Source organism: Protopterus annectens, chromosome 17.part0 (genome assembly GCF_019279795.1).
Source record: "Protopterus annectens isolate FY-2018-M chromosome 17.part0, PAN1.0, whole genome shotgun sequence".
Classification (NCBI taxonomy): Eukaryota; Metazoa; Chordata; order Ceratodontiformes; family Protopteridae; genus Protopterus; species Protopterus annectens.
In genome coordinates this window covers 296,456,549-296,483,027 of record NC_056751.1, presented here as the reverse complement: position 1 = coordinate 296,483,027, position 26,479 = coordinate 296,456,549, and the positions used below count along the sequence as shown (strand labels likewise).

Below are 26,479 nucleotides of genomic sequence, written 5' to 3'. Positions count from 1 at the left end.
CAGCTAGATGGCTAGATCCCAGGCCTGACAGGCTGATCTGCAAAGATAAGACCTTCTGTCTCCCTTGCTTGTTGATGTACCACATGACTGCAGTGTTGTCTGTATAGACTCTTAAAGGGCCTGGGGACCATAGGGAGTGAAGAGAGCCTGGACAGCCAACATAAGAGCCTGCATCTCTTTGATGCGGATGTGATCCAGTTGCTGATGAGGGGGCCAGAGACAATGAACCCTCATTCTACCAGAAGCAGCCTCTCACCCCTGACCTGACACATCTATAAAGAGCTCCTGAGGAGGAGCATGAGGCTGGAAAAGGACACCTGAGTAGAGGGATAAATACTGGATCCACCAATGAAGCTTGAGTTTGAGACGAGGAACAAGGGAACTAGAAATTCCAAAGTGTTACCATGCTAAAGCTACACCAACTGCAAGTACCACTGAAACGGCCTCATATGAAGCTCGGCAAAATGAAGCATGGGTATGCTTGAGACCATGAACTCCAGAGCCCTCAGAAATCCCATGGCAAGCATGAGTGACAGAAGTAAGGGCTGGAAGTAGTTTGTTAGAGATGGCACCTTGGGAGCAGGCAGAGGTACAACAGGAGTCTGGCAAACTGCAGGTCCTGCAGGAGCCTGGAAGGAGAGAGAGACTGAAGGAGCAGACTGTCCAGATAAGGAAATATTTGTACTCCTTGAAGCCTGAAGAAAGTTATAACTGGAGCCAGATACTCAGTGAATACCCTTGGGGCTGTGGAAAGTCCAAAGGGTAAAGCAGAGAATTGAAAATGAGAGGACGAAATAAATATAGCTAAAAACTTCCTGAATAGAGGGTGAATGGGAATATGAACACAGGTGTCCTTCAGATCCAGAAAATTTAGAAAGTCTTGAGGTAGCAAGACGGGAAACTGGAGGAAAAGCATCCTTAAGATGGGTGCCTTGAGAAAAGTAATCAAAAAGGAAAGGTCTATATAAAAGGCTCCAGGACCTGTCTTTCTGGGTACCAGAAACATCCTGGAATAAAAACCCTGTATCCCTTAGGCCCTCTGGAATGGGTTGAATAGTGCCTTAATCTAGTAAACCATGCAGCACCCCTGAAAAATGGAGAATTTAATCTGAAGAGAGTTGAGGAATGACCAAAAAGGGGGAAGAGACTTCCAGATCACAAATTAGCCTTGATGGACGATTTACAGAACCCAAGAGTATGAAGTAATCAAAATGGAGAGACAGAGAAAGTCTAAGAAACAAGGGAAACTGGCTGAGGGGAAAGGAGGGCAGTCTCAGATGGCGGCAGATTGTCCTGAAAGGAAGGCTTTTGAGGTCTAGGTGTCTGAGTTGTTTTATCAGAAAAAAAATCCACTTAGGAAATTTCTTACCTTCAGAAGGTTGACAAGGCTGTCTACCAACAAAATCAGTTATAGCAGGATAATTCCTCTTAAAATTAGGAATGGGAGAGACAAAAAAATCTGGCTGAGGCTGGATAGTAGTATCCGACCTCGACTTCTTGGCCTTTTTCTTTAAGAGGCACCTCTACCGTGAGGCAGGCAGATTCAGCTATGGTACCCTGGCCCAACAACTTAAGACATTGGCTCTAAAGATAAACGGAAAGTGAAGACAGATGGCTGCGAAGAGTCTTTGGCACAAACACCTAACGAAGAGAGCACTGAATGTGGTTGTGAGATGCACCTATACAAACACTTGTCATAATAGTCCTTATGGGGAATCTACCTCCCACACTGACAGTTCCATTTCTTGGATGACATGAACTCTCAAAATACAATATAAAAGAAAAGGAAATTTGAAAGAGGCTAGGTATAACCACTACAACGAAAAGTGTTCAGACTGACATTCAAGTATGGCATTCAGACCTGCAGCAAAGAAGTTCAAAGTATGAAGCATCCTTGCATCACCTTTATGCAGTACACTGACATGGGGAGCATATGTCTGATGTACAACACTGATAAGAATTAAAGGCTACGGTATATTGGTTGGACGTAGGGCTATCCTTGGTAATACTGCAAAAGTGATATGGAAGGAGATTTTCAGTTATCCAGCCAGACTGGCAGCCCTCTGCCATTACTCAGTCTGTTTAAGAGTCCTCCATTATGCACGTCTGAGCCATGAAAGACCCAGTCCTCTTTACCCTCTTAATTCCTTAGCAGAAAAAAATGTTTCCTCCAGATACAGTAGAGCCCCTCTTATCTGGCCTCTCTTTAACCTGTCAGAAGCCCTAGCAAAAAACAACAAAGAACAGCACTTCTGGCTCCTCTAGGCTAAATAATGACATACATTTGAGTTTTAGACTTCATATTCCTTAGAAAAATGCATACTAACACAAATCCTGTTATTCCAGCTGATTTATAACCTATAAATACTATTTAGTATGCTTTTTCTGATTAACTAGCCATTCGTTTATCCAGCCTAAAGTCCAGTCCCAGCGAGACCAAATAAGAGGGAGTCTACTATACACAGTTAATAGACCTAAACCTTCATCAGCAGATAAATAAGAGACACTAACATAAGATTCATATCCCAATGTATTTCCCACCATTGGAGCAGGCTACCACTACATGTCAAATCGAGCAGTACCCTTGCCACTTTCAAGGGAAATCCAGGCAACTGGATTGTCAGACTCACATTTTCCCCAGTCTATGTTGTGTTGATCTCCTCAAGATTAAGGGGTATTCCTGAAAATGGTTTACAGGCTAGGTTTGTAATGGTCTGCAGACTGATTGCTTAGTACCTAACTTTGAACGTGTGTTTAAAAAAAAAAAAACAGTTATTAGAAGGCAAAAAAAGGAGTATGGAATGGATGTTAGAACAAGAAGGTTGTCTATCATGAAAGTTATCAGTGGAGAGTATGGGCATAATGTTGCCTGTAAATTAGTGGGCAGAATATGATGAAGAGAATGCTTCATGACTGGAAGACCTGAATTAAGTTGAGACAAGACAAGTTTATTTTTATTCATGGTTAATTTTCTTTTGGTTATGCATGAACTGCAGAATGCTTATCTGGCTAACAGTAGGACCAAGTCTAGGGTTATGATACACAAATAAAATAGCCAACAGTTAAGATAAAAGAGAAATCACTGTTTAACATTCAAAATATACAAGGTTTTACAAGGTAAAATTATGGTGTTCGTTACATGTATGACAAGAGCATGAATAAAGTATTTTTTTCAGGAAAGTAAATTTGCACATTAGATTGGTGAAATGAGAGTTTATCCCTATAATGTCATTAAAAAATAACATAAGAAACAAAAACTAATGATGGAATAGTAGATGAAAAAATATGAGAGAGACATGAAAAGATGTTTCAAGAGTTAAAGCTGCTTTTATGTTTTGTTCTTGTTTTCTTAAGTGCATGGTAGAGTGAATCATCAGTACACAGCAGGATAGTTAAGGGAATGCAACATTTAACAAAAAAGGACTTGGCTTTGGCAATACTGAAAACTTGTGACAACTGTTCTGTTTTCTAAAATGGGGTGCACTAATCTGATTTTTCTAATAAAAATGCATAATTTATAAGCTATTTATAGACTGGAATGCACATGTATGTAACTTGCTACACTTTGCAATGAATTCACAAAAAATTAAAATAGGTTAAGTAGTATTAGACTGTAAAACAGGGATATCCAACCTTGACTACATTTCAGGCCACATTACCATTATCCAAAATAAAGTTGCTTTGTATGGATAACCCTTTGATATATCTAGGGCTAAATGAACCTTAGAATTTCAAGAGCGAAAAGGAGAGTCTAGCCAAAATATACACCAGGTCTGAAACTGTGGAATCTCAGAGTCTTCTTTGTACTTCAGTTAAAGAAATCTCATATCCAGTGCATTTACCCATGCTACACTGTCAGTCATTTCTTTCATGCAAGTCAATCAGGGTATCATTTGTTTTGTCTAGTCTTCCTTGTTGCCTGTTCCAGTTTTGGGTACTGTTACATTCTGAGACAATGTGCTCATGAGGGAGCATGATGAGTGAGAGGTTTGGTATCCTGGGCCTCACACCCATTTTGTGCTAGAGCTCTGTGGTAATAAGTGCTGTCCTAAAATTCTCAAGCTGTACTTCTCCAACTCGAAGCTGTGACATTTGGGATGGGACCCAAACATGAACAATGACATTTTGTAATTTTTTGCATGAGAGTAATCTACAGCACTTTAAAATAATGTTGGAAAGCAATATTTGGTACTGTTGTACATTTATAACTGGAGTTGTGACATGCTTTGCAACTAGATATTTTGAAGTAGAACAGCACTAAACCTTAGGGAATGCCATTGGGTCAACTTGCCCCTAGCTGAGACGGCATCAGCAAACCTAACAACTTGTGTTCTGTCCTTAAGCCAACTTGCAATCCATAATACCACATTGGGAACACTGTTTAAGGCCATTAGCTGATTAACAATCCCATCATTTGGAATGCTGTCAAACATTTTTGCCAGATGCACGTAGGCAGCGTTAACAGTGTGATCATTGCCCATTGCCTGCCTGACCTTTTCAAAGTAGTACAACAAATTTAGCATGCATAACCTACACTTAAGCAAGTACATATTGCTGCAGATCAAGACTGATCACATTTTTAATGTTGTGTTTTTTTAGCTCAGTTATAAGGCATTCCATGGCTTTATAGAAAAGACTAGTAAGGTGACTGGGTCTGTAGTCATTTGGGTCACTGGTGATGGCACCCTTATGGAGGGGCACCACCATGGTGCACCATGACTAAAGATCATACTCTGTGGTAAAGCTTAGGTTGAACAATGTAAGGAGGGGGGATCAGCAAAAGCCTGCCTGACACTACTTATTTAACAATCAGGCTTATTTTCCGGGCACACTACAAAAAGAGGTCATTTTGGTTCTGCAGAATGCTTTAAGGAATTAATCTTAAGATGGCAAGGGGGAAGTGAAGCAGGGGTGTTTGGATTTGGGATGACAGATTCATGGGGGCAAAAACTGCAGCAAATGCATTTGCTAGTATGTTGGCAATACCTATAAGACTGGGGATGAGAGCTACCAACACAGATATCTGGAACGTTGATGCCAACTATTACTTAGTTTTCTAACACAATTAAAGAAGGACTTGAATTATCTTTGGCCCTAGAAGAGCTAGCCTACATTGATGGAATGCTTTGGTAATCTATACAGCTACTTTCAGTTTCTTTGTGATGGGAGGTTCTGGCCTTACAAGGCAATCTAAGCAGTTTCTTCCATCCATTCCATCATTTTTTAAATATCTTCTGTTGTTGAATTTGCCACTGTATTTAGTTCTTGTGGGAAATGATCTCTCAGAGCATTTACCTAAATAAGCATAAAGACCCTTGGCAAAGGTGGCTCCATAACCCATATCCACTTTGTAAAAAGTTTTCTTTTTCCATGATTCTAAAGAGGACACAATTGGATACCAGCAGTGTGGATGTACTGAGAGTAAAGTTAACAAGTTTGTGGTCTGAATTACTCAACAAAGAGTCAGCTAGGCCAGGGAACATACTAGGGCAGAGTTTGTGAGAATGCGTTACAAGTTATTAGCCCCCCCCCAGGGATTTACGACAGTTGTATACTGGGAATTATCTTTAACACAGTTTAAGAAACATGTATATTCAATGTTAGAAGTGTAAATACTTTAGTCTATGAAGGGGTAGTTAAAGTTACAGGTGATTAAAGAACCATCTCTTAATGGGATATTTATAAGAAATGCAGGGAAGTTTTCATGATCTCATGGGGCCACAGAAAGGGATCGGTAACAAGGTTCAAGTTGAAATTCTGACTTGCCTAGTGAGAGGTGGAGTGTGATGAGCTCCCAGGGGGAGGGCGTGTGATATCACTTGGATAGCATAAAATCCTTAATGAACACTGTAACATCTACACCATTTTAAGTGTGTTTGAAGGCTTGAGAGGCACAAAACAAAACTGAAAAAGGATTTGGGTTAAGCTGTATCAGATGATGTACAATTACAGTAAAGTAAATCAAAATGGCAAAGCAATAAAGAAGGCAAGCAGAGTACAGCATGCATAAGGATAGGCGTCAATATACAAATGCAAGAAACCATTACATTGTTACATAAACAGCTGGTAAGATCCCATCTGGAGTATTGTGTGCATTTATCTTCACCTAAAACGGACAGAAAGAGGTAATGCAGAGAAGGATAACATGAATGGTATTTACCAAATTCCATGTAAAGAAAGACTGCAAAAACATAACATGTACATTTTTAAAGAATGTAGGTTAAAGTGGAAAATAGGTATGATAAACATTTAAGAGACTCGAGTTCACGTATGATCACTTTCAATGGAAGAAATGTACAAGAACAAGATGGAATTTGAAGAGAAAAAGCAGAAGGCTCAAGGGAAAAGGGAGCAGAACTGTATTTTGTATGGAAAAGTTGGTGTAGAACTGAAACAGTCTTCTTGAAGAGAAGTTAACATTAACAGCACAGAAAGAATCCCAGAATGCACAGTCTAAAAATATGTTCAAAAACATATTGGAAAATATCACTACAGTGCAACTTTAATAAAATCAAGTGTACATTCTGCAATAAGACCAGTCCCCTGCCCAGAACATGTTTCAATGTTGTGAGCTTAACGGCTGCCAGGACACATGCCTGTCTTCTCCGCAATCCTGTAAAGGATAAACATAATGTAACAATCTGATTTACATTCTAAACAGTGGTTATAACTGCTATGTAGTTAAACTATGTTACTTAACATAACTGTGAACAGAACAGTGGACTATCACAAATTCTTAATAAGCACCAATGCCCACTATTATTACACATTTTCAACATATTTTGTAATGATTTTCTGGATGAATTTCATAAACAAAATGCATAACATACCTGTAAAATGTCTCCTGGATGCTTACTGGCTGATGCCACAAACAGATTATGCCCACAGACAACTCCTTCTGCAAGGAAGTATTTAAGAAATAAGAAGGAAAAGCTGTTGTATTTATCCTCCTCTGTAAAGGAAAGGAAAGGAAAATGGTAAACCTTTTAGTGCAAGACCAAATTAGGTTAAGCACTGGTTATTATTACAAGTAATGTATAAAGAAGGCTTGTTAAATGCTCACATAACATTTTATTAATATGCTAAAATAAATACACAAACACTGTGGACTAAAGCATCTCATACAGATAATAGGGTGAAATTCTTTTGAGCTGGGACACTATCTGAATTACCTAGGCCTTAAGTTTAATTCTGCTGGCAGTCGAAAAAAGCAATTATTAGGAAATGGATACCAAAATCTAAACCAACTGTATTTAAAATACTGCATATAGTAAAATAGACGGCTAAAAACTGGAAGATGGATCTTTAGAGAAGGAAAGGAACAAATTACATACAAATAAATGGAATTTGTGGGAACGATATATGCAGAATAATGATCAGGAGACGGAGAAACAGGTTTCAGGGAAGGCAGGAACTGAGTGATTTATGTAATGTTGGATTGAAAAACATTGTTAGAAAAAAGGAAACAATCTATAATGTGTGAAAATGGAAAAAAGTTGATATGGTTTGTTTTCTAAGTGATAATTTAGTAAAGGTGTTTAAAAAAAAAAAAAAAGAGAGACAATGAGGTGAAAAAAGGCAAACACCCTTAAGAGTCGATTCAATAGTCAGGGACTTGCTGACAGAGACAGTAATCTACCCTTTGACCATCACGTCTACAACAGTGATGAAATCGTTCAATGTTGTGCAACTTACAAAAAGGTATGGAATCTAGGACTGAGGAGGTCATTGTTCCACTGCATTCAGCATTCATCAGACCTATCACAGAGTACAGTGCCCCCACTTTGGTACGTACTCAACCAGGCACAGCTAACAACTGGAACATCCACAGAGGTTCTTCACTAAAAGAATACAAGGCATAAGTAACATGTCCTATGTAGACCATCTCAAAGCCCTATCCCTGTACACTGCTTCCTACAGGCTGTTGAAGGGAGATCTATGCCTGGCATACAAGGCATTGGCAGACACCACTCTGATGGATCACCTGCATATCCACAAAACAAACAGTACCAGAACTACACATTCTGAAGACTTAAAACATGCCTGTGATATAAATAGGACCTGCTGGAGACAGAGGTATGTATCCCAGAAATCACCACTTCTCTGGAACAGGCTCCCCATCCATGTGATGCAGAGTTCCTCCCCAAACCAGTTCAACTGTAACTTGGACAATTGGATGGGGAACAGGAAATTCATCATTGGTTTGGCAATGATGTCTCTGACGGACACAGGTAGCCTGTAAATAGTTCATCTCCCAAGTCCCTGCTTACACTTACCAAGGGTACAAGAACTTGTCAGAGATATGGGATGCATGGCTAGGCTTAAAAAGGCCCTTGTGGTCATTAGCCTAGTACACTCCTAAAAACATCCTATGACTCTTACCACCTCTCCCGGTTTATTAATGAATACTTTATTGCTTTTACCTACTGCTGTCATTTTATACTTGTGAATACTACAACAGACATTTCACATTCTTGTATCATTCAGCTATATCCCATATTATAACTGTTTTTAGTCTAATCTGTTATCCCCTTCTGTTTTATCCAAAAGGTTGCTTATTAAGTTACCCTAGTTTCTCATACCCATTCATCTGCATTGGAATGTTGTCTCTTGCCTCTTCTATAGCTAGCTGATAGCATTAGGTATTTTGAAACAATATAGCAACTGCTCTATGCTTACCAACTGCTCTATGCTTACCAAAGGATCTTTACTGTCACATCACAATGACTCAAAACATCACTGGTGCAAGTATTTGATGAACTTGGAAAATACCTTCTCACATCAGAACACATTCAGTACATACAACAGACACACATGCAAAGTTCAGATATACATCATCTCCACTACACCAATTTACACAAACACTGCCTAACCCTCCACCAATTTACTCCAGACACACTGCCTAACCCTTCAAGATTAACTACTAAGAAACCTCAGCCAAATGATTATAGCAAGATACCCACTTTCACTGTGGACATCTACAGCCAATACACATACCTCTAAGAGTCACAAATGTGCAGATCCCAAGACTTAAAGGCCCACACTAAGACTGCGTCCCCCTCCTCAGTTAATGTTTTAGTAATGGGGTACTACTACCAGGCCTACAGACATCACTCACACGAAGCTGAGTACGAACAGAGTGACACAGGTAGCTGTCTTTCCTGAGCCAGGATCCATAATATAACAAGGGCCCCTGAGATCCCTCTATGATAACATGTATGAACGAACAGTAGTTTGTGTGGGGTGAATGACCTTAAGTGTTCTATATAGAGGGACATGATTGAACTTGCTAAGCATGTATTATAGGCAGGAAAATGATGGTCTTGTGTGGCATTTTGCCATCACCCAGAATGGTATGGAGATTCAGAGACAACATACTGTCTTTAATCATTGGCTATGTAGCTTGCGTTATTCAGTATATCTCAGTTTGGGCCAAGAGGGCAGTCAAGCCTTCCTGCTTTGCCAGCAGTAGTATGCACATCTCATAAGGCTTTTCTTCTCCATAGTACCTTTTGTAGGCAAAGTCCATCTGCTCCACATCTCAACCTAGTAAATTCTAATTCAGAACACATTAAAGTGGTACTAATTAAAGCTAGTAATCATTAAAAAATGTCTGAACTTGCTCATCCTGCAATTTGAAAAAAAAAAAAAATGTGTGTGTTTATATATATATATATATATATATATATACACATACACACACACACACACACACACACACACACACACACACGTATATATTTGCAGTTAGAGACATGCCTTTAAAACAATGAAAGCACTCCCTATATTGCTGGGTTTAATCATAATACATCTTCAGCTCTATTGGCAACTGTGGGGGTGGGGGGGTATCGTTTTTTGTCAATGTCACCTGACAGCAAATTCCAATAGACACAAATTTGAGTTCCTATATGTTCAAAGTACAGTAAACAAGAATTACCAATTCATAACTAGCTGAAGTACACTCTGTGTCCCCTTCTGAGCAGAATATCTATCTTAATACCTTAGCTAAAATCCTCAATAAACAAAACAATTTTCTACTGGGGGACTTCAACTATCCATCAATGAACTGGTTGATATACTCTGCCATGGGACAGTATGCCCAATGATTCCTTGGCATTATAAATGCTAACTCCCTTTTACAAATAGTTAACCATTCTTGTAGGGGCCAATTACTCCTAATCTTGTCTACACAAATTTGACCATCCCTTGTACACATCCAAATAATTCATCATCCATTGTTAATTCAAAGAATACATCGTTGACTTTTTCATTTAAAAGCTGACAGCACTTGTCCACAAATGCATGTGTGTTAAGTGACTACACAAAAGAAAACATTCCATAGTTAATGATCTAAATAAATTCTGTTAAAATCCTACACAGCTGCCTATCTCTGACTTCTACTCTAGCTTAAACAGTTCTGTTGATAAAGCAGTCTCTATCTGCACCAAATAAAATGAGAAATTTAAAGACAAACCATTATGGCATTATACCCATATAAATAAAATACATATCAAGAAATATAAATTACTTATAACAGGTCTCATTCCACCTACATTAAAAACACACTTAAGTAAACTAGTATAGAACTTACGGGATCCATTAACAAGTTCTAAGCTGAATACAAGCTTTAAAACCTAATAAAAAAGTTGAGTGAGTAAACCTTAATAAATAAAATAATTTAAAAGCAATGAAGCCAAAAATAAACTACAAGCCATGTTTTTTTAACTATTTCTGGAAGTTAAGAAATAACACCCCAAAATTTTCAGAGCTAGTCAACAATAAAACTGTCCATTCTTATCCAAAGGAAGTAGCTACTATTCTGACAAACCTTGTGCAAATTTTACACTACCCACAATTATAGGCATTACACAGTCCTAGCAACCCACTTTAATTACTTCTTCCCCCCAGCCCTCTCAAAAGCTAACACCACCTCTCCCATGGACCCTAATAACACACTAGGTTGCCTGATTATCCATATAGACTGTGGCCTACCCAAAACTGTACTTAGCCTCTTTAATCCAAGACATTCCAATGGTTCCATTCCTTAAGCATAGAAGCCACCACTGTATTGCAGTTAAAGAAGAGTAGCCCAACCACAGACTCTGGCAACTACATACCTATTAGTCTCACTAGCTTCATATGTAAAGCTATGAAACATATTTCCCAGATTTCATTAATCTGGATATTAAGAATGTCTTAACCCTGGACCCTTGTTGAAGGCAGAATCTGCTACTTTAACCTCATTAAATTCTTTGAAAACGTTATCACAGCAGCCGCTCTGACGGAATAGGGGGAATAAAGCCCTGACTTCGGCCTAGGTGACCCGGGTTCATTTAGTGGTTCAAATAACTGACAGAGTGGAAGGGAGGGAAGGATAGACATGCCCATTCTGGTGGGAAGGGGGTTCGTTGATGATGATGCCTAATGGGAAGCAAGGTCCAAAGACAGGAGTTGCCCTCCACTTAGTGGCAGGTAGGGCATATTTAACAAACAAAAACAAAAAATAGATGGAAGCACAGATGGCCAAGCTGTCAGGTCACCTTTAGGATCCATGACAGGCCTCAGCAATACCACAGTAAGTCAGAAGGTGTAGGGGGATGGCCGGAAGACCTGGCATGGACATGGGGAACTGGGTTGCTAGCTGGTAAGAGGATGTCCAAGGGGACCAAAAAAGTAGATAAAAGTCATGCAGTACATGCAGCATATGATGACCTGATGAAGGCCTTTGACACTATTCTCCAAGCAGACACTGACAGACTTCTAAATCTGAATTTAAATCCTTATGCTGTGTAATGGACAACTAAATGGTTGTCTGACAGAACCCATGTGGTTTGAGTCACAGGTGGTGCTTCAGAATGCAAAGAAATTACCTGTGGCATACTACAAGGATCAGTGCTGAACCATATCCTATTTGGCATCTATTTCTCCGACCTTAATCCCAGCACTCCTGGCAAACTGTTATCTAAGTCTGCAGATGCCTGTAAACTGGTAGTTATTTGATTATCCACTGCCTCTGAACTGTCCCAACATGGGTAAGACTGTGTTAAAAATTGTTGCAAGGACAATGACCTCAAATTAAATATGAAAAACTGTAGTAAACAAAATATTTACACATCTTACCCTATAGGTGACAGAACCGCGGTGGTGGTGCTGCAGTAGCATTGTCGCCTCACAGTAAGACGCTGTCCTGTTTGATTCTCAGCTAGAGTGTCTTCTGCGTGGAAACATGTGTGAATGGGTGCACGTTCGTTGAAGGTTGTGCATCAGGCCTGGCAAGCCGGTACGTAAAAATCAACTGCCAATCAGTAGCGGTCCAGAGTTCCGCTGTGGTGACCCCTAACCGGGAAAAGCCGAAAGACACAAACAAACAAATCCTATAGGTGACACACCCTCCAATACGACAGACCCTGCCATAAAGGATCCAGATACTCTTGTTGAAAATTCCTTATCTTTTGAACATCATGTCGCCATAGTAGTTCGGAATGCTTTACATCCTGCTCAGCTATTTTCAAATATATCTCTTCTAAATCTAGAGAGGCCTTAACTGCATTACAGAAAGTTTTGAAAGATTTTTCTCCTGAGAAGAAAGACATTTTGTATAACACGAGTAAGAATGAATGGTTGTTTTTATTAAATTTATGTAAAAGATCAGACATAATTATAAAACCCTCAGATAAAGATAGAAAATTATCGACCATCTATCTGATGGCCAAGTATACAGGGCAGTAAATATTGATCTTTTTTCATCAAGCTATAATGAAGTTTAAAAAACTTTAATAGAAAAGATGCCCTAAATAAATTTAATGTAGAAGGAAGCTCAATGGCTAAGTTTTATTGTCTGCCAAAGACACATAAAAATGTGAGACCCCCCCCCCCCCTCCACAGGTAGACCCATAGTAGCAACACATAATTATTTTCTCCATAATATGGGAATTTTTTTACATTCCTATCTTTTGAACTATGTAGTTAAGTTAAATTCTTATATTAAAGACACTTTTCATTTTTTGGATAAAATAAAGAATGTTAAATGCGATGAAGAACATTACTGGATAAAGTTATAGATGTAAAAAGTCTATATACAAGTATTACCCATGAGTTAGGTATGGAAGCTGTTGGATTTTTTTTCTAGGTGATAGTCCTGTTAGTAATTATGTGATGGAATTATTGTATTTTTGTTTGACGAATAATTTTTTTTGAGTTTAATAAGCTCATTTATCATCAAGTACAAGGTATTGCCATGGGTGCATCTTTTGCACCCATGTATGCCAACCTGTTCATGGACCTTTTTGAAGCTGAGTTTTTGTATAGATTTAATTTTTTTAAACAGTCATGGTATTTTATATTGCAGACATATATATGATTTGATTTTTTTATGTAAGAGGGGTGCTGAAATAGCCCCCTCAGTTTATTAGTTATTTAGACGTAAATTGCTTTCAGATAAAATTTGATGGCTTACAGATAGGAAAAATAGTTAACTATCTAGATGTCACTTTATTAGGAACAATAAGATAGTAACTAACATACACAGAAAGGGAATTGGAGATTATAATATTTTGGATAGTAGCAGTTGCCATTCATCACATACGTTGAAGCCACTACCTTATAATGAATTATTGAGAGTCAACAGGCTATGTAACAATGAAATGGGCCTACAAAAGGAAATAATAAAAAACATGTATTAATTTCAAGCAAAGGGGGTATGATGAAAATGCTATTTTAGATGCCCTTCATAAAATAATACATACCAGTTTACTTCATAACAGGTCTTTAGTAAATAAGATAAATAATAAGAGAGAATTTAATACTGTGCAGGAGTGTAGAAAAGTCTATTTTGTTACTGTATATAATATCTTAAGTGAGAAAACCATTGATGCCATTAGATTATTGGCCCTACTTAATTTATACGGAAGGGGTACAAAATCTTTGTAGAACTATAAATATCTCTTTCAAGAGAAGGAGAAATATCAAAGACATTGTGGTTCACAATGGATTTGTTTCACCTGGTGAAAAATTAAATCTGCAGGTTTTGGAATGTGGCACCTTCCCTTGTGGAAGGAGTTCGGTTTACTCCAACAAATGTTTTGAAAAAATAAATGGTGTAAAATTATTTTCCACTTCTGCTTTTTCATGTATAACTAAATCAGTGGTATATGCTTTGTCTTGCCCCTGTAACTTGTTTTATATAGGGGAGACTAAAAGAATATTCAAGTTACGGTTGCAAGAACATATTAGAGACATAAAAAACAGTAATGCTATGAGCCCTATAGCTTTATATTTTTTACTTGTCATAGCAGTGACTTTTCACTGTTAAAAGCTTGTATTTTGGAACATATGTCAGAAACAGATTAAGTGTTAATGAAAAAAAAATTATTGTATAAAGAGACTATATATTTTAAAATTTAATACATTATCTCCAGCAGGTTTAAATAGTGAATGTAACTGGAGAGCGTTTCTTTAAAATGTATATATGATTATTTTAACTGATGGCTGATAATTAGGTGATTGTTTGATTAATTGTATTTAAGTGAATATGTGTGTGTGTGTGTATATATATATATATATATATATATATATATATATATATATATATATATATGGATGTATGGTGTGGCATATTTTAACTACAGGAAGGCTATGCAGAGGCGCCAGAGTGTTATTCAGTGTTTATAAACTATTTAATACAACACTGGCGGCATCTTTTTCGCTGGATTCGTAGTCTGGTGTGTTTTAACACTTGTTTGGTGTTTTTTTATAAGCCTCAATTCCCCTTTTACTCATATCTTATTAGACGGACAATTGAATACAATGCTCTTTTTAGCATGCATTTGTATAAATATATCATCCAACTTGAGAGACCTTGGAAAAAGATCAATGGCCTTAAGACCCTCCATTATCTGGGCAGATCTGAACTCCCTCTCAGTAATCGGTCTCTTACAGACTCTTCTGTGGGACTCTGTCTAGCCTTTCATGCCAAAAAACATCAGAGCCTCCTTGATATCCTATTCCTTTGCAGAACAAACTATTCCTCAAATACCTGGATAAGGGAATGAAACATTAATCAGCAGATACATAAGGTATGTTGTCATGACAGATTCATATACCAACATATCCTCCACCTCTGGAATAAACTTCCAAGACATTTCAAGCAGAGTAGCACCCTTGCTACCTTCAACTTAAACCTAGATAACTAGGTGAGCAGTCTCAAATTCTCCACTATCTATCCTGTGTTGCCTTCCTTGAGGGTGGAGAGAAGTGGTCTGCAGACTGCTTCACTTACTCACTTCCATTACTCTCAACTTTGCTTTTAGTCTTCTCCCATCTCCCATACCTACTACACTTATCACCTCTAACAATTACTTATTTTTCATTCTCCTCTCCTCTTCATTATCCATTATTTGAATATTCCACTCTAACTCTCTTAAACACTCAAAGCAAATGTCACTCACTTATTACATGTCAAATTCAATATAATGTAGCACTGAAATGTGTTATCTTGTTTTACTGACAGTACACATGTAGTATTCCACATGCAATAGATGTATCAGTTATTAGTATTAATCTTTGCATATTGTAATATGATGTCAGTTTTCACCTCTGTATATTCATCTTCTGTTGTTATATTTGTGGAGCTTTCTTCCTGGGCCTCCACTGAAAATGGATTAAATTATCCAGTTGGACTTGCCCAGTAAACAAATGTCAGTAAGTAAAAAGTTACCAATGAACCAGTGTACATCTAAGTACACAGGTGGTGTGAATAAATGAATTACTAAAAACATGCATGCAAAGAGCTATTTTAGAAAAGGAAGCATTGGTACTGTTCCAATATAGAGGAAAAGGGAAGTCTATGAGGACTGTATAGTAATGTTTCATTCTCGTATGTTTCGAAAGATGGACTGCAAGCTACTTGCAGCATTAACACTTTTTCCTATAATAGGTAGCACATCTGATTTGGCGCAGGAAGATCAGAAAGCTGTGGGTTCAATTCTCACATCAGGCAGTTGGATTCATTTTCTAATACTGACACTGCAGTGATGCATAAAAGGGGTGGTGCTGCACTCCTAAGTGTTGCATCCTTTAGAGGATATGTTAAACCAGTGCCCATTCTGCATGCACTCATTGTAGCTCAGACGGATGCAACAGACCTATAGCATTTATCAAAAAATAAAGAGCATGGAGTTGCTATTTTTTTACTGACAAATTCACATATTTACATAAACTTTAAAAGGTAAAGAAACAATACATGGACGTATCTTTAATATTTACATATGTACATGTGTCTGTACATTTATACACAATCATTCACCTTTCCTTATATAAATTTAAACAAATAACTATCCTGCTCACCCTTTTCCACGTAATTATCTTTTAACGCAACCAATAACATCAGGAAAAAAATATTTTCCATTAAACAAAACTTTGAATGACTTTGCCTTCCACGGTTCCCATAAAATTCCAAATGTTTTCATATCTACTTTCCCAACTCTTTTTTTTTAAACATTTCTGCAATACCCATATATCATCATCGCCATGTCAATTGCCCAGATACCTTTCACAATATCATTCCCATCTCCCCATTCTTAGTCTTTTAACTATTTCTCATCCTAGAAACACATGTTCAGATATTTCTAGTTTATTACACTCATAACACGATCTTTCTCCCTTGACCTTATAATGCATCTGCCCCTTTACAGGTAGTTTATCTAAATATAACCTTTACACAAACTCTTCCTTTTTCATTTCCTTTTAAATCTTCTCTTTTACATTTTCATTTCCTTTTAATCTTCTCCGTCAGTCCTTTTTTCACTCTTCTCAGATTTTTACCCAAATTACAACAAGGATCAATATAATACTTTTCCATGACATTCTCATATCAAACTCCTTACCCCATAGACCCTTTCTACATTTACTTTCCACAACAAAATTTTGTTTTGCAATTCATATTACCTGTTTTTCATCTTTTTCCTATCCTTTATCTTCTTTTGTGCCAGAAAAAAATAAACGTTTCAAACAATGTTTACAATTCTACTCTAACTGCATTCCTTTTAAAATTCAAAACAATTTTAAAGACGACATATACTCCACAAGATTTATGAATCATAAAAGACCTTTCTCATTACTCATAGAAAATTCCTCCTATATAACAGAAAAGATTAGTTGTAACAACCATATTTCCCCTTTTAATAAGGGAACAAACAGACCAGCTATATATATATACCAACTTAACTAATACAGTTGAATTTATTAGACTAACGTTCCTCCTAAATGACATTTTAAAAAGCTTTCACTCAACCTCCAATGTTTCTGATATCTCCCTTCTTACCAAATCTAATATCAAAAACAGAAATTTCTTTCATAGACAAAATACCCTCACACTTACCTTCCCCACAGCTCCTATCCCTTGACACTTTTCTTTATGGAAACTGAAGCCTACTACTGCAAGTAGCACTCTACTTTCTAAAATCCTTATCCCTCTTTTATTCTTGGCCATTACTACCAAATCATCACAGTAAGACAACATAACAGGGATTCTACCCTATCCTCTATGAACTGTTTAGTTTAATGCAATCATTTCTCAACCTTCAATGAAATAATATTCATAACCATCATACATATGCCTCTACTTTCTGAATCCATCTTCAGTTCAATAAAATATTGACCTTACTTTTATCATAAGCCATAACCAACAATCAAAATGTTCCTAGCATTCCATATGCTGTTATTATACTCAATAACTGATCATGATCTATATTATTAAATGCCTTCACCAACCACCACTGCAAGTTTAAGATCACTCTATCCCCTTAAATATATCTACTACTTCTCTCACCACCCATAAAATGTCCTGTCTCTTTCTTCCTTTAATCCCATATACATCTTCTGCCATATAATCTTCTATAACTTTCTCAAGCCTCTTCTGCTTAATTTCCATCACAATTTTATAGTCAACATTGTTTGAATGTATCTGATGTCAATTTATCTGTCGTTCATCCCTCCTTTTCATACAGATTAATTCCCCCGTGCCTCCATATACTTTTCTCAGGCATAACTTTCTCCAACCAACTATTCAATAATTCTAAAAGAAATTCCCTTCCATTCTACCTTCATTTCTTTACACGTCTTTTATTTAAAACCTTTGTTCTCTGGAATAGAATCAATATTAACCAGATGCATTACATGATTCAATCATACCAATACTTTCATCTAACCTAACAAACACCGTACACCAAAATGCTCTTGGCAATCTCCATCCCCCTTACTTTTACAAGGAAACATTTTTGTAAAATATTTTTACACCATTTCCATTATCTCCACCTACATGAACATCTCACATCCCTCCTGATCCTTCAAAACCCTAACTAAACCTTCCCTACTCCTTACAAATTTAGCCAAAAATGGAGAAATAATGTTTCTCCCTCTGAAACAGTATTGTTGTATACATCATTTTTGTTCCTTGCAAATCCTCTGCTTAATCTTATCGTACAAACCCATCTTCCTTTTCAGAAACCTTACAGCTTCCAATAATTTATCCATATTGCTTAAAAATATGACAAAATTCCTCTTTATTCTCTTTTCTCAAATATTCTTCCATAATCACTTACATCTTTTAATACTTTTAAAAGCCAACCATCACTCTTCCCATGACATATACAAATCTCTCATTAAATGATCCTTTCATGATTGATCTATCTCAATCTTAAATGCTTCACAGTTCAGTAATGCCCGTCACTTTTAACCCCTTTACTTTCTCTTAGAATTTTAATATATTTAGCAAATTCTGTCCATATAGCCAAGTGATTAGAAAAAAAAATTGCAATCACCCTAATTTGACTTCCTATAGTTCTTTACAAAAAATCAATTTCTGTTCTTAAATTTCCCCTACAAATGTGCATTTTTTTAACCAATACATGTTTCTACCATTTTTAATTATAAATCTTCCTGACATCCCTTGCAACTTTTTTTCTACCTCTAACATGACAATTCCGGTCCCCCACCATTTTTACTTAATCGTTAGTTAACAGCATAACGGATCAAATTTTCAAATATTTTCTCTCTCTTTTTATGACTTGTAGACATACACACATTTATCTGTGGTACTCTTCCCATTCTGAAATCAGCGACAGACCTAATAACTTTACATCCTCTACCTAACATAATAGTCAGCTCCTGAACAACTCAGTCCTCTCTCTCTACCCAGTTCTACCACCCCATACTTATTTGATTTGTTTCCTTTCATTCCCACCCTATAAAACATGTGCTCAACAAAACAATAACATCCTGAATCTACTTGGCATACCACACTAACAAAAACAATCTTCTTACATACTTTTATACTATTAACATTATCCAAAATAATATCATTTCTCTTTTACCTTCTTTTTGACCTTTTGATGGGATTTTTTAAATGTTCTTTTCCTAACTTGAAATCTTTCTGACAAAATAATTTTTTAAACATCCTCCACACTTCAAATTTAAATTTATTTTCCTGATTCTTCCCCTTCCCCCAAAACCTCAAACTTTCTTTCAGCAGTAACTTCTCTTTCCTGTAATCCTACCTGTATACCATCTTTTGTAACGTCTCCTTCCTTATGTTTTTTTCGCATCTCAAACTCATCACACACCAGCAATAGGGCTAGCCACCCACTGGTGTAAACGTGGTATCTAGATGGTTGTCACTGTTGATGCAACACTCCAACCCCATCTGCAAAACTGGAAAAACAGTTTTGTAGGTGGTTGAATCACACAACGCACCCCCTCTTCCCCTTCTTTATTACAGATGTCAAATGCATCTCAAAATCCTGAGAAATCCCCTTACAGATGCATGGCACAGACTGGAGAAACTCAGGAAGGAAACCTGAAGCATCTCTATTTTGGCTGCAGAAAGAAAGGCTCTTTCTAGGGCAAAAATCTAACAGACAACCCAGGACTACAATGCTATGGAAAGTGACGAAAGCAAATTTCAGAAGGTTAATTTGAAAACCCAGACAGAGCAGCAGATTTCAAGGCATCTGGAAAGAGTCTGCAAATATAAGGCAAATCAATCAAATATGAAAAAATGTGAATGCGACATGTCTTGTAGAAGTCACTGCTTATTGAAGGCTTCAAGGCAAATACAACTGATGCTATGGAAAGTCCAAAGGGTAAGCGAGAGAAGTGATGATCTAAAACAGACCACAACAGAAAAACAATGCCTGAACTGCTCAGCAATGGGAGTGAGATGAGTGACATGCACCAAATCTAGCTTTGTCATAAAGGCTAGCGGGGAGTGGGGGGATTATGTGAAAAAGGGACATTTTGAATTTCAGCCTCTTGACTAAAAGGTTTAGAAAGGAAATGTCCGGTACAGGCCTTAAGGAGCCTTGCCTTTTTCATACCAGAAGGCTCTTTGAATAAAAGCCTTACCCAAGTGGCAGAGAGGTACAGGAGCTATAACTCCCTGGGTCAAAATCTAGTGCAGAATAGAAGGAAAGAGGAAAACTGGATTCAATGAGGAAAGGAGAAATCCTCTAGGAAGGAAGGCGGGATTACCATTGCCAAGAACAGCCCTGTTGATCTCATCTTTTTGTAAAAATCTGGTGCCACAGGGAAAATGAAGTCTCAGAGAGATGGTGGAAAGGTTGCCAGGGTAGAAAGGGAAAAAAAGGCTCGAGTAAGTCAATAGTCATGCTGCCTGAAAGGACTGTCTTGATTTTTGAGGCTTTTCTTTTCTTTCTGGAGCCTCCTAGCCATCACTTTTTAAAATATCCTTTGCAAGCACCTTGCTTCTTAAATGACTAATTGAAAAAGGGAGCTGATGCAGAGAGGAAATTTTTATTTCCTTTGAAAAAGAAAGGCTGAAAAATCTGAGTCACTCCTATCAACTTTCCCCTTTCATCACACTTCTTTAACACCTCAGCTGCAGAAGGGCCAAACCAAAAACTTATCTACTTGAGAATTTAAAATTTCAGTTTTAACATCTTCAGGAAGATTTTGTAAATGAAGCAAAGCTATTTAAGAGAGACATTTGAGGATTTTTTTACCACATAATTAGGAAGGTTATTTATTGACTTTTGCATGTTCACAAAAGATAAAAATAAAAACCAATGCACATAAGCTTGACAGTTTAAAATCCTGAAAGTTTAAGTACTGGAGAAATACATTTTCTTCTCCAACTTATCCTTTGCTTTCCTCATCCTTGTCGGAGGGAAAGTGGATAGCTACAGTAAACTGTTTTGCAGTATTAGTTTCAGATGAAGAAATCAAAGCTGGGTCTGCTTTAAGACTGGAAAGAAATACTTATAAGGCTGAGGTACCCTATATAACCTGTTAAACATCCTAGGAGCAGGAGGTAAGGTAGAAGCTATTAGAAAAACATGCACTAAAGCAGGCACCATAGGAGGAACAGCTGCAGAATTTGGGATTTTTAAATGAAAGAAATTATGTGCTATAGACATTTTGTTCTGCGCCCCCCCCCCAAAAAAAAAAAAAAAACCCTCTCATCTTAGATAACATTTCTAAAAAGGATAAACATTCATGAGGGAAATCTGAAGCCAGACTTTTCTCAGAACCAGAAAATGTTCAGATTGTGGAGAAATGCCAGAAGTACAACCCTCCGCTTGTAATGGCAGCTCTTCTGATAGAAAATCCATCAGAAAGTGAGAATCCTCTTTTCCTTTTCTTGCCAACAGAAAAAAAGGCAAGGAAAAAGCGCCAATAAGTTCTCTAGCCGACCCCAGTAAATCTTCCCTGTTTACAGACGTATTAAACAGGAGAATGGAATGTTTCCTTTCCTGGAGAACACCATGGAAAAGGTCAGACTCTCAGCAGTCATTCTAGTCCAAGAAGCAGTTTCTTCAACCCAGTTAAGTGAAGATCCTTCACCTGTCCCTTCCCTTAAAACTGACATGAGTGGTCACTTGCCCAAAAAATGGCATCCCTACAAACACAGAGAATGCAGCCATCCTCCAGTTTTTGATAACTAAATATGTTACACCAAAAAGACTGGGAGGAGTGGTCTGAGGATCAAGTGGCTGAAGCAAAGTTACCCACCAATGGATGAGGCACAACAGTAGCTGGACTGACATCCGAAGACTCTGACAACTTTCTTCTTCCAGTCAGTGAAATGTAAAACTGTAGAGACTGAGTACTGCATCATATGTAAGCTTTGAAAGAGACCTCAAAAATGGGTAGCACAACCTGGATAAGATTCTAAAGTGTTCAATAAGGAATAAGTAGTCCTGAGGTACATAAACCACTGACAGCCCCCAACAAGCACAGTATCTTATCTGCAATACAAAAATACACAAAAGCTGAATAAAAAAGTTGTCAAAAATAGTTTTCCCACAAAATGTTTCACAAAGCATTTAAACATATTCCCCTAGGAATGCTATGACAGTCAAAAATGAGTCCTAGCTAAACAATATATTTTAATTAGAAAAACACAAGTTTTCTTCAGAAAATTAAAATTAGTTGAAGATTTTCCCCAACAGGGGACTTATCTGCTATCTTTGAGGGATCTCTAACCTGACAGTTCCATGGAGCCTACCAAGGCAGCTCTTTTGCGGCAAAAAAGTTCAAGCTTTTTGCACTCCAGCCACCTTTATATGCAGCTCTGCCTGAGGTCCTTATAGTTGGAAGTTTAAGTAAGGTGCTGTTTAACTCTCTACGCTGCCTGGAAACAAAGGATAGGACCCATTTAGTTTAGCCTACTGCAACAGTGATGTATGAACTGATCATCAACCATTTACCCAGAAGAGCATACAGGATCTCAGCTATGAGACCCTCTGGAAAATTCTGAGAATGTAGCCAAGCAACTACAGTTAACACTGCTACATAACAACTGCCATAGAAAATGTATTAATAATGTCATAAGCACCTCTTCAAAGTATCTAAATGACAAACACAAATAATGCAAAGGGATTCAGAAAAAGCAAACAGAAAAAAATGGAATTTGTGGGGCTGTCACTCATATCACTTAGCAAACTTATAGGAAGTAAGTGGCTGCATGACAGGTAAAACTCTGGCTACATAGACAGCATCCTCAAAAATGCAGCAAATCATAATATAGTACAGTGATGTAAGACCTTACCATAACAGTACGTCTTACTGATGAATTTTGTAGTGTTCTTAACATGTGAGTTTTAGTCCGCTGACATCCAGCCTTGGTGTCAAAGCTTTATCTTTCTGAGAAGTACCTCAGACCATCTCCAAGCCAATAGCCTGAAGACTACTGAGAGAGAAAACTGCTCAGCTGGGCGTGGTGTAGCTCAAACAAGTTAACTTCCCAAATACCAGTATACAGGTAACAGCTAACAACTGAGGGGAAGGGTAAGACTGGAGCAGAGGAAGAGAAGAGGGAAAACAGGGAGGGAAGGAATACTGCAATAGTGATCAGTAGGACATTTACTATTATGCTATGTTCTTACACAACTGTACTATGTCCTGACTGAAATCATTGTTGCAGTATTCTTAACATATGGGTGATTCCCACAGCTGAAGTTGGTACAGAAGAGTGAGGTTGGATAATGGAAGGATGGGCTGTCCAGGACACCAGACAGGACAGACCTAAGGAAGGCAGCCATGGATCTGGAAAAAGAATCAATCTTGTAGTGTTGGGTGAAGGAATACACAGACCACCAGGTGGCAGTTTCCAAGATGGACCTGGCATCAAAACCCTTGTAGAATACCCCAAAAGAAAGAACAGCCTCAGTATAATGGGCTTTTGGACAGGAAGGCAATGATTTACCATACTGCTTGAAGCAGAAAGAGATGGCCATCAATATCCATAATGCAATGCTTTGCTTAGCGATGGGCTGGCCCAGCTTGGAATCCATGAATGAAACTAATAGTTGGTCAGTCTTTCAGACTGTTTTTATTTTGTTCAATTAGAACCTCAGCTGCTTGTGAATGTCTAGAAAGTGGAGTATTCTTTCCATCTTATTCTGGGGATTGGGAAAAAGGCATGCAGGTGGCTAGGCTGATTATGCCTAAACGAGTGAATGAGATGCCCCTTAAATGAAGGATTGGCCCATGACAAAGGGTGGAATATCCATAAGTGCCTGAAGTTCAGACACCCTGCAGCCAAAGACATGACCCAGCAGAAGCATAATCTTCAAGATGCAAAATTTGTGTGCATTAGATGCTACTGGCTCAAAAGGGGGCAAATTAAGTTTTTACAGTACAAAGTTGAGATATAAAGGAAGAGAAATAGGTTTCCTTGGCAATTTAAGAAGCAAAATTCTCCTCAACTTTGGAAGCTGGGGATTCCACCGTTTTAGCTTGGGCTAGGCATTTTAGATGCTGAGTTTCATGGAATGTGTTAAGGGATGAAAGCCTTGAAGGGTTTTAGGAACAAATGACCAGCAGATAAAGCAGGATTTGTAGTCATGTTCCAGACCTAAACAAAAAAAGGCACTTAGTGTGCAAATCCTAGTACAGGATCTGTACACTGCATTCGCTTTTACCTCCCCTAGCTGACAACTAACACAAATGTTCTAAACAGTTCAAAAATATGAAAAACGAAGGTTCCCCAATGGAGCACTTATCTGAAAAGCAAAAAAGCAAAGCAACTGTACCAACTGATGCAAATCAGTCCCATGAATGCATGCCTTGTGTTCAGGCTGGCAGCAAGATAACCTGACATACTCATGCATACATCTGCCTATATACTCAAACACATAGAAAATAAGATCACATGTTGGACGAACACCCTTGGAAAGGTAAATCTTTAGTACCCCGACCGGAAGTCAGTGGACAAAAACATTTTAAAAATACTGCAACAGTGATTTCGGTCAGGACATCTTTATTGCACTTATAGTATTATATTTTTTGATAAAAACTGAAAGCCTTGAATAAGTCATTGCAAGTTCAGTCATTTGGTAGTCCCCCCCAAGAAAGGGAGCAAATAGCTAAAAGGACTGTCCCTTCCCTATAGAGAAATTCCTCAAAGTGAATTAGCAAAGACGAATTCCCCACTTCCTTCCCCAATGTTGTCAAGACTGGTTTTCCCCTATCCAGACAGAGCAGCTTAACAGCGACAAAGGACATGCCTGACCCTTCCCCTCCAGTACTTACTAGCATTAAATTACACTTTTACTCACAAAAAGTATCCATTCATAAGAGAAATCCCCATGGGAAATCAGTGTGTCTATATTACAACATCGAAAGCTTAGTTTGTCTAATATCTAAACATTGACACCTAAGCATCGAAACCTAAAAATCACGAATGGCCATTCTTTCCTCGGGAAAGAATTTGCTAGGCCTTAGCAAAATAAAATAAACTTCTGAACCCAAACATAGTGGGGGGGGGGGCTTCGACCCCCCCAACTAAATATACCAACTCCGAGATCGCTCTACATTGGGGAAAGGGCAAATCCCCGAGGAAAGAATTTGCGTATGTGGCCGTTCTCGATTTTAAAGTTTCGACTCTTAGGTGTCGATAATTAGGCATTCGACAACCTACGCAGTCAAACATCTAATACGAACCCAAATCAGAAGTGTGTGTTAGTCAAAAACAAAATATGACATGTGGATAGAGGAGTTTAGAGTCTGTGATACCTTCTAACTAAAACTTACTGTTACATAAAATAATTTAATGACAACCACCAAATAAAGTAGCTACAGCATCTCACTACTGTTATGCAAAAGTATACACTTTTCATCATAAAAATTCATCACATCAGCCACTGCTTGTTCTAATAATCACAAAACAGCCCCTCCCTATTTCCTATCTCTCTATCCACCCTCCCTACCCAGGTTAACACTGTCCTATAAACTTCAACATGCACTCTGATTATAAAAAGTCCCCTCCAAAACTCACTACATTACCAAAGTAAAAAATATCTATCCTCTCTGAACTGGGGCCTTATACTCTCCTCCTCAGACCTTAACAATGCTGCCCAGCTCTTTATCAAAGTGCTCTGTAATCTACAAGACTCATTCATCCTTATAATCACAAGCTTGTAAAAGCCCAAGAAAAACACCTGGCTCACTTATGAGCTCAAAACCCTACTATCCCCAATATATTCTAAGATGGATACACATTAAGTAAAAGCTTAACTCTAGCTCTCCCAGTGTGCAAACAGAAACTCTTCAGATAAGGCAGAAGACTTCTGTGTTTATGGGTAAAGTTCAGTAGCTGGCTATTAAGTATACTGCCTGGATGCTAGGAAAAAGAAATACAAAGCACCTGGAAAAAATTGGCTCCAGAATGTGAGGAAAAAACACTGACTGGGGAAAGTTCTGCAGCTGTCCAGCAAAAAGCAATGCAACGTCCAGACACGGCTTCCAGTAACCTACAGGAAGATACAACATAACTGCACACAGATCAGTTTAAAATAAAACACTGATGGAGTGTATCAACACAAACAACAAAAGGCTGGAAAAATTGAAGAAGCTTTAAACAGATATTCAGATGAGGCGATAAAGCTGCAAAAAATCAGAGGTTGAAATGAAGAAAAAGGCTGGGTGAATATGAGACTGCTCAGAAAGAGATGTTTCAAAA

The 26,479-nt window shown here is 37.9% G+C and overlaps 1 protein-coding gene across 3 annotated transcripts in view; it reads right to left on the bottom strand.

Moving 5' to 3' along the window:
- Positions 1 to 26,479, bottom strand: part of ELP4 (elongator acetyltransferase complex subunit 4) — a 2,241,348-nt gene that overhangs the window by 1,842,985 nt on the left and 371,884 nt on the right. For all 3 annotated transcript variants that reach the window (XM_044058959.1, XM_044058962.1, XM_044058960.1), the window contains one exon: positions 6,831 to 6,952. In XM_044058959.1, the coding sequence (XP_043914894.1) occupies positions 6,831 to 6,952 (122 nt within the window). The remainder of the gene's footprint in view (positions 1 to 6,830; positions 6,953 to 26,479) is intronic.